This window comes from Canis lupus, chromosome 4 (assembly GCF_048164855.1).
Source record: "Canis lupus baileyi chromosome 4, mCanLup2.hap1, whole genome shotgun sequence".
NCBI classification, from domain to species: Eukaryota; Metazoa; Chordata; class Mammalia; order Carnivora; family Canidae; genus Canis; species Canis lupus.
The window spans coordinates 25,231,696-25,241,160 of record NC_132841.1 but is presented as its reverse complement, the minus strand read 5'-3'; the positions used below and the strand labels follow the sequence as shown (position 1 = coordinate 25,241,160).

The 9,465-nt window shown below is 46.8% G+C and overlaps 1 protein-coding gene across 5 annotated transcripts in view; it reads right to left on the bottom strand.

Moving 5' to 3' along the window:
- Positions 1-346: 346 nt before the first annotated feature.
- The window catches only part of VCL (vinculin), a 115,664-nt gene continuing 106,545 nt past the window's right edge, over positions 347-9,465 (bottom strand). For 3 of the 5 annotated variants that reach the window (XM_072823657.1, XM_072823658.1, XM_072823661.1), the window contains exons 19-22: positions 7,297-7,500; positions 5,108-5,311; positions 4,611-4,715; positions 347-2,445 (exon numbers count right to left, since the gene is read on the bottom strand). In XM_072823657.1, coding sequence (XP_072679758.1) covers positions 2,299-2,445; positions 4,611-4,715; positions 5,108-5,311; positions 7,297-7,500 — 660 coding nt within the window. In that variant the 3' untranslated portion in view covers positions 347-2,298. The remainder of the gene's footprint in view (positions 2,446-4,610; positions 4,716-5,107; positions 5,312-7,296; positions 7,501-9,465) is intronic. The other 2 variants (XM_072823659.1, XM_072823660.1) reach the window with 1 other exon arrangement.

Genomic DNA, 9,465 nt, shown 5'->3' with positions numbered 1-9,465 from the left:
AAGCTTCAGCTTCTCAGGAGTGATGGTCTCCATGACTGGCTAGCATTAAGATAAAGACATACCACTTCAACCAGGGAATGATCCACATCATCTGTTTCCTTCCTATTGTTCACCTTGATCACCTCCTTCTAGCATGTAATCCCCAAAGTTGTCCTTTTGCTCATTAAGTAAATACACGACTGCTCTACAGGAGTAGGATACACTGTTCATCCAGTACAACACCTGGGTTAAATAAAAGTGTTTCATTTCCAGATCCTGAGGATTAGTTTCATTGGCCATTTTTCAAACAAAGGAGAAAGCTGATTTAAACGTGTTTGCCAAAATAATATACCCATCATTTAAAGCATTATTTATACAAATGCACTTTATTGTTTTAAACAGAACAAAAGAAGAGGCAGAAAATATTTGCATATAACAAATCCTAGATTATAAATGTAGTTTTTTAGTGGTGATGTCTCTAATCAGTCTTCAGGGATTTTTTTTTTTTTTTCCCAATTTGCTTCACTGTGTCTGGAGCACTGATATTAGAGAAAAGCACATCAGCATAAAGTGTAAACCAGTGTCTCAAACCACTGGAAGAACCTGGAGAGCAAACATGATTTTTCTTATTTCCTCTAAGTAATCTTTCATAAAACAAAAGGTGATCTTTGGCATAGATTCATACTTTAAAGGCATCAATATTGCATTTATATCAGGTAAGCAACTATACAAATATGCTGAGGGCCTTGAAAATAATATTCATCAGTTAAAGGAAAATAGAGGAAAGCCTGAGTGTACAGTACCAACTGAGGACAAGGTTTATACATTCGATGTTGGGATTTAACACATTGGAGGTGAGAAGGAAGGACATTCAGGCAATGGTTTCTTACTCCTTTACTCATCCAGTTCTGGCTTTGGGAAGTACAATTTAATGTGCTGTGCAATGCTTAGACAGCAGTGTAAGTGCAAAAAAAAAGAAGAATTCTTCTCTCTCACTTTGCTAATAGGAAACGTATGGTGATAATTAAATATTATACTCATTACTCACGGACATTCGTTACTTGGGAGGGAGGAGAGGATAGAGGGGCTTGGTTAAGGGAGGAAAGAATATACTGAGGACTATTTCCCATTGATTCATCCCCAACGGTGCCAGAATTCCAGTCTGCAAGTGCCAACCTCCCTTAGGTAGGAAGTGCCCTTCAGACAGGATTGCCTTTCTATTAAACATTCCGGGGGTGGCAAGCACCAGTTCTTAGGACTGAATTTCAAAAGGATAAAAAGGATCTTTCAAAATTACAATGAACAAACACATATCTTTAAAATCTTGTCTAGGAAGGGTAATGAGGGAGGAATACAAAAGCCAGGATTGGAGACATGATTTGGTTAAAAACTAAATGCAGCATTCCAGCTCAGAAAGAACAGTAAGAGCTAAGAATGAATGCTAAGGCCTCAGCGCAGACCTCTGCAGGCAGTGACGAAGCATGAAGCGCCTGGGCGCAGCCCTGCTGGGAAGATGGGCAGGGCTGCACCCGGCTACTCTGCCCCTCGGTGGCAGAAAGCACCAGGACACACAGTGTGTGGGATGGCTACCTTGGCAGGCCGAGGCGGGCTACAGGACAGGAACCTTCCCTAGCACAGACGTTGCTCAGGGGCAAGGTAAAGACAGAAGCACACGAATGTGATTCTGCGATTTCCTCCTGAGAGCAAAATTTGGTTTTGCACTAGGGGAAATTAGAAGGATGAAACGGGAAGGGCAAGAAGTGAATCCAGGCCCCACATGCTGGGGCTCCCCAGAGGCCATCTTCCCCTGTAGCAGCAAAGCTCACTTCTGAAAAGGACCCAGATAGCACAGGCAGGGTCAGGGGCAACGTGGAAAGCCCAAAACACATTTTGGAGGCACAGCGATTTCCTTCTTAACTAACCTGCTGGGGGGGGGGGGGCGGGTAGTAAAAAGGAAGCAGAAAAGGAACTGTCCCCTAGGGAATGAGGGCGGAGCAGGGTGTCTGACTAGTGTTCAGTCGTGAATTCTGAGCTTATGTGAAGTCCGTGGGCTAGAAACCCAGTCTTCCTATTGGGACAGAGTGCGCATGAGTATAACTGTGTTTGAGAATACAGGCTGTGTATGGAGACACGTTTCGAAGTGTCCATGACAAGAGTATACAAGGTTTCTAAAGTGAAGAGGCCCCACTCCTTTCTGTTATGTCAGGCCAGGATGTAGGTGGCTTTTAACCCCCTAGCAATTCTCAGCATCTTCTGGGACTCAGACCATTTCATTGTGTTTAGTAGGGGTTTCTGTGCCAGCCAGGTGTGACCAGGTGCCTACTGGTACCAGGGAGTCTTTCTAACCCAGCGCAGTGTAAATCCAGCATCTGTTCGAATTTTGATTGAAGCAGCTTCTGCTTCTCGAACAGTCTCCTTCACTGACTGCATGAGGTTCTGGGCATTGTGAACCAGCATCTCTGTGGCCTGCAAGCAAAGAGAAATGCTCCGTTACTCAGAGTCCCCGATGTGGCCCTACCTCCAGAACTGGCTTAAGCTAGGAATGGACTGCAGTTTGCCCGACCCGCAGCTGGCATCCCCCGTACTTGTCACATCACTGGTGGGTTCGGGGGGGCGGGGAGGTTTCACCAAAAAGAATCCAAAAACGGCCATCAATGATCATGTACTATACCCACAGCTGGCCTCTAGCACATACTCCCTTCCTGGTCCTCAAACAAGCTGCTGCCTCGCCTCGGGCTCTTACTGTTCCCTCTACCTGGAATGCCTTTCCCTCACGGCTTAGCCCTCACCTCCTTCAGATCTTTGCTCAGATGTCACTTTGGGAAGCATTCCCTGCTCACCTTATTTTAAATACAAACACCTTCCCAAGTGACAGCATTCTTCATCCTCCAATTCTTCATTTTTCTCCACAGAACCCGTCATTACTGATACGCTATATGCAAATTTTACCTAAGTTGTTTGCTTTATCTGCTATTTTACCCAATTTTATCAAATTTTAGTGCCACGAGGGCAGTGATTTTTGTCACTTTTGTTTGCTGCTATGCCCCATGTTAGGACAGGGCCTGGCACAAAAAGAGGTATTTCATAAATATTTTAATAATGAATGAAAAAATTAACCAAATGAGCAAACCAATCATCTTATAAATCCATGAAAGTCTAAATACATAAATTTAGACACACAAGCTTACTGCAAACACACTAATACTCCAACATAGAAACTCAGAGAACTTATTGATCTATTAGGACAGTAATTTTTTTTTAAATCTTTAACTATTTTTGATTAAAAAAAAAAAAACACCATTTTTGAGCCACAGACGCTTTGAGGACTTTGAGGATTTTGAGGATTTTGAGGAATTCTGTAGAGTCTTCCCTGGAAAATGCTCACGTGTATAAAATTTGTCCACACAGTTTCTGAGGGTTCACTGGCTCTGAGACGCATAACTACGGGCTTAAATTCCTGGTCAGCTGATCTTTTCACTCAGTCCACAAAGAGGCTAAGGCCCAGATAGGTTCAGAGATTCGCAACCAAACTCACACAATCATCAGGATGAGGACTCAAAACGTCTGACTTGCAGTCCTGTGGTTTTGCAGTTCAACCACACTGTTAGTTTCTCTTTTTACTGTAATATTAGGAGGAACATAGGAGATATTCCCCAAATACATTTGTGTTGGTTAATTAAACGATATGGTCTGAAACCATGAGTCTTTATCCTTCTTTCTCTGTTTGTTTCCACTTCCTTTACTTGGTGCAGATGAGATCACATGACAAGGAACAGCCCAAGTGCCCAGACCCTGCCTAGAATACATGGAAGTTAGGGGTGAAGATCCAACCCATGGTGTACGAGGAGGGGGAGGGGGAGAGCTGTTGGACTAAAACAAGGCAGTGGAAGCAGTACCACTGGCACCAGACAGCAGCCTCTGTCTCCTGGCCCAGAGATCAGGGCTGGCCTCCCAAACTACCTGTGAGTTCCCTGAGGAGAGGGACTGTGTCTGTTTCTCTAACTCCCCTCTACAGTGCCCAATCCACAGCCACATGCTCACCCGTGTACAATGAGCCTGTCTGCGCAGCTCAACAAAAGATGTGCTACCTACTGTGAGGTGATACTAGACGTATGGCACACAGCGCGGCCTTCCAGAGGGGAGCTAAGGAGAGGAAGAGGTGCTCACATGAGAGCTTTCCCAATAGTTCTGGGCCACAATTCCAGGAGGCAGTGAAGGACGACAAACTCCAAAAAAGTGGTTGCCATCACTTCAGAGAACCCTCCTGCCACTCTTATTGCAATTTCTGTCAAAGAAAGCAAGAGAAGCACCTCCTCTGAGCTGTCATCTCGGCCTCAGCACACACCTGTCTCATGCCCCTGAAAAGCCAGCACGATTCCTCCTCGAGGTACTGAAATCCCGGGGAGCTAGGAAGCAGAAATGCTCTCCAGTCAAAGGAGTGAATAGGCACTGGAGGCCTCAAGAGAGCCAAAGCTACTTCCTGGAGGAAAAGAACTGAGCTTAACCCCAGGCCTCGACTTCCCATCTGTACAGGGACAAAAGCCACACAAGAGCTTTCCTTCAGCTGGATTAAATTGCTATAAAGTGGCACAGAAGCTGCTGGCAAGAAACGAGAAGCAGAGGACACATACCTGCTCAGACTCCTCATCACTGATGTTGGTGCGACCCAGCATGGTGGCCTTCACCGTGGACAGGATCTTGAGTTGGGTGCTTATGGTTGGGATTCGCTCGCATACCTAAAAAGGAAACTTAATTTAGTATGTTTCTAACGTTCTTCTTGCCCGCCAGCTCTTTGAGGGCAAGACTTATCCACCGCTGTATTCCTGAGGCTGGCATGCAGAAGGCATTCGGTAAATCAGCAGCAGGATCCCACTTGCTTTCTCCCTAGAAGCAGTCTAGTCCCTCTCTTCAGAACGATGCACTACCATTAGGAAGGAAATTGTCCTGAATCTGTCTTTCCCAAATATATATGTGTATTTCCCCTTTCTGCTGCCTCTTCAGAGCTCCTCCACCTCCTCCTTGCTCATCCAGTTTTCTCTCTCTCACTTTCTCCCTCCCACACCCCCTACTCTGACACACTCACACTCACACATACACACACAAACACACACACATTTCTCTTGAGTACCTGTAAGAGGTTGGTTCTAATCCGCTTATCTGTGCACTGCTTGGCAACCTCCTTGGCCAACCGCGTCACCTCATCTGAGGCCTTGGCAATGTCCTTGGCACACTGAATCAGTGCCCGCTTGGTACCACTGCCCCCTCTTACCAGCCGAGACATCTCAGCCATCAGCAGAGCCATGCGTTTGGCTGCTGCAATGATGTCATTGCCCTAGAGAGAAGCAAAGATATAATGTGAGCTCAGCCCACACTCTGGCCAAGTTAGGGAAGGAGGTAGAAGCACAGAGAAGAGAGGAGGGAGCCTGCTGCTCTAGCAGCCTCTGGAAGGGTGAGGAGAGAATAAGGGGACTGCTCTTAAGTGACATGGACAGTACAGGAGAACAGAGAGAAGGGTGAGCCAGGACACTCCTCCCAGCACTCAGTGAGAGAGGCAGAAAGAAAGAGATGACCCAACTGAGAAAAGGAAGACCCGGATATTAGTCTGGAAGGGCAACATGTGGGCCCCGGCATGGCAATGAACGAGCACCTCAGCATCTCCAAGTTAATCATGTCAATAAAAATGAGGACGGGACCAAGAAGTTGGTTAAACAGGCATTTTCTTTCTGTAGGGGAAAAGCAGTAGAGCTGGCTTGAGGGGAAAAATACGGAGGAGCCTTTCCGGGTGCTGAAATCATCCCCTTCACCCTAACCCTCGTTGCCAATAACAGCCAAGGACGGACTGTTGCCGTTGAGCTAGAATTTAAACCAAGTAACCATTATCAGCCTTGATGAGAAAAGATCTACTTTCTCACCTAGACTGCTCCTGCCCTCCCATCTACTGCCTCTTATTTGTCCTGTCAGCCTAAGGGAACATGTTATTTTAATTTATCACATTTGAAAAGGCTGAAAATCAGTCCTCTCAGCTAAGTGGCTTCAATTAAAGAAACCTTCATCTAAGAGCAAAAAAATAAAACTCATGAGTCAAGCTGTAAATGGAACCCCCCACTCCAACTACTAGCGGTTTATCTTCAATTCGGCATCTGGATTCATTAAAACCCTCGTGGGTCATAATCAAGAAATGTACACGAAATTTACTTTATGCCCTCAAAAGAAGCAGCTTTTTGGCTGCTAACAACCAAAAATAACCACTGCAATGTTCAAAACGACCTAAAAGGTCAGGCCCTACTCATTTTTCCCCTCATGCATTTCAATTTCTAGACCAGGCGTGAAGCATACACAAACCATGCCACTGCAGGGCACTCTGGGAGACACCCCCACAGGCATCAGGAAGTGGCTGATCACTGTGCAGGGAGGCGTGTATCATCGCAGGCAGTAACTGGGGCCAGAGAGAACAGAGGTACGGGAAGAAGTCACGAGAACAGGGGCAGGTTAGACAAGGCCGTCTCTTCCAGTGTAGACCTGGGATCATTGCAGGGTTTCACGAACTTGATTAGAAGACAGTGTAGTGCCAGGGTTAGTTATTACCCATCACTCTCCAAACCCTTTCTTCTTGCAACATGCTACCTTCAAAAGGAAAAAAGTGATCACCCTCTTCCTCCACTCCCCAAACTAGCGTGGGTTCAGTCCCAAGGCCGAAGCTCTGTGGCTGCCTGTCCTGCAGCCCTGAGTGCTCCCTGTCCCCCACCCCCCACCCCTCCCATCGAAACACCCAAGCAGTCAGTGAAGCCCCTTCCCTGTGGGTTCCTATTAAGGCCAGCATCTGCCAGGCAGCCAAGTGCAGGGCAGCAAGCAGTCCGCCCCAGAGACCCCGCTGTATAAGCTGCTTCTCACCCTGACCAGCTCTGCTTGAGCCATCAGTGACAGGTCAGCAGAGGAGGGGGTGGCAGGCAAAGCTCAATGGTCAGGCCAGGTGACCTCTTAACGGTCTACAATGGTCCCCGACCTGCATGTCATTGAGAGACATATCCATGGCCTCCCAAGGGGGCTTAAGATTCCAATTGTGGCCCCGAGGTCAATAAGAAAAGGAATCCTTTCAGAAAGTGACCCCATCTCTAGCCCCAAACATAATGCAATCCAATCACTCTGGCATTAGCAGACCTATCAAACTTGTGAAGCCAGTCCTAACAACAAGGTGCAGACAGAGGCCCGCCCGCCCAGACTCACAGGACTCGCACAGACCATGAGTGATGCAATGTGTCAAGGCTGCACATGGCCGGATGCATATGGAGCAGCCCCCACCGGGGTGCTAATCAGTACCTTACTAGACCACTTGGTAGCTTCCCGATGCAATGACTGAGCCGCGGCCAGAATGGGCTGGTTGACCGGCTGATTGGATGGCATTAACAGCAGCTCAGGTTCGAAATCGTCTTCCATGTCAGGGGGGACAGGGAACCCGACAGCATCGGCCGCATCTGCCTCAGCTACAACGCCTATACCCACCTCAGCGGCTCGGTTACCCGGCTTGGTCGATGGCAGGAAGGATGAGAAACAGGGACAGTGTTAGTAAGAGCAGTAGGACTGGGGAAGCTGAGCATCAGCTGGTTTAGTAACCAAAGCTTGCCTAGGATGGGAAGGAGAATGGCCTCTCTCCAGAAGCCAGATGAACCAAGCCCCACAGAAGGGGAATTCTCAGCCTCCAGCACCAGCCCGAGCCCTCTCCGTTCTCAGTGAGTGAAAGAAAGGCTCACTCCTGTGGCAAAAGGTTTCCAGAGAAAAAATTTAAACCAAGAAAGCAAGCGGCATTCCTTTTTTATAACTTACCACCAGAGTTAAACTTGCCAAGGATAATTTTCATGTCACGACATTTCAGAGGAGCCAAACAACCAAACAATAGTGGCTGATTACCTTTAAAAGGAATCCAGGGGGGGAAAAGCAAATGCAGCCACACAACTTGCTTTGAACAGAACAAAGTGATCATCCCTTGCTGGCTCCCTTGGGCACTGTTCTCTATCTTCCTGGACACAGGAAGTGACTTGGGTCAGCACTGCAGTTGCCAAGCCACAGATCATTATTTCCTTCAGGAGTTAAAGAGTCTCAGAATTTAAAATGATACATCAGAGGCAACGGATGGCAAACCAGGAAAGAGCCAAAGAAAACAAACACAATGGTTGCGTGAAGAGGACCTATCAGATACCCCACAATCAGCCAGCTGAAAGGAGCCTCCAGAATAAGCCACATCCAGCTTCCCATCTTAGGGAAAGCCCACACTGCAGACCAGCTCTCTCTATCCCCTCAAGGTCTTCAGAGACAACACTTCCACGACCTCACACCACATCCACTGCTAGGGTTGACTCAGAAAGCTGTTCCTTGGGTACAACCTCAATCTCTCCTGTTGCTCACTAGCATTCTCACTCCAACCTCAGTTTACACACTTCACAGATAACACATGAGTGTGGCAACTGACCAAGGCTGAGTTGAAAGGAGCCCAAATTAGTGCCCATGAGAGAACAGGACCCATGAGCGGGCAAGAATGCATTTAATACCAGGGATGGGGATTCTGGAAGGCCAGGGCAAGAGGCAGTGTGATGGGATGCTGAAATAGACGGAGGGGAAAGAAAATTAAAGAAACTGCCTCAATGAAGCCAAACCATGCATATGAAAAATGGTGAAAACAGTTTCTTCTTAAAAAAAAAAAAAAAGAAGAAGAAGAAGAAAAGAAAAAGAAAAAAGATTTATTTTAAAGTAATCTCTATAGCTAATGTAGGGCATAAACTCATGACCCTGAGATCAGTGGTCACATGCTCTACCAACTGAGCCGGCTAGGTGCCCCTGAACACAGGTTCTTTATATCAAACACATCTAACCAAGAGGAAGAAAGAGTTTACTTGAAGTTTATTCGAGGCTGCTGTCACTCCTAAAATTCTTATCCTGCACAGGAAACCTGTCTCCAAAAGGCGATGACAAAGTTCCAGAATTCAGGGCAAACAAGGGGTTCAGGTACATTCTAAACCCTTTCCCTAAACTCTGTCTCAACCAGGACTCATCCTCATTCCTTAGAGGAGAGGGCAGCTCGCTGCTGCTGGAGTTCAGAGTCTCACCGTGTACAAAGTCAGAATGACAGATACACAAACGCACATGGTTCAAGGAGCTCCTGACTTCACACAGCTCAAAGTCGCCAATCCCCCAATGCTCCAAACCTCCCGAGACAGTCGGGCCTCAAGACTTCTGGCTACAAACAGCAGAGTGGGGTAAATATGTAGGCTGATGCCATGTGCCCTGTAAGTTTATTTATAATTCACAGATATTTTGTGTCCAGCTACATGGTATATCTGGGTTTATTATAATGAAATTTAAATTTCCTTTAAAATCTTTGAGTAAACCCAACCTCTGCTGTCACCTCCACTCCACTTTCCACATGCACTGCTAATGGTCCTGGAGGTGTGCATACCCCAGGTAGAAAGATATGATTGCAAATAATTCCACGAT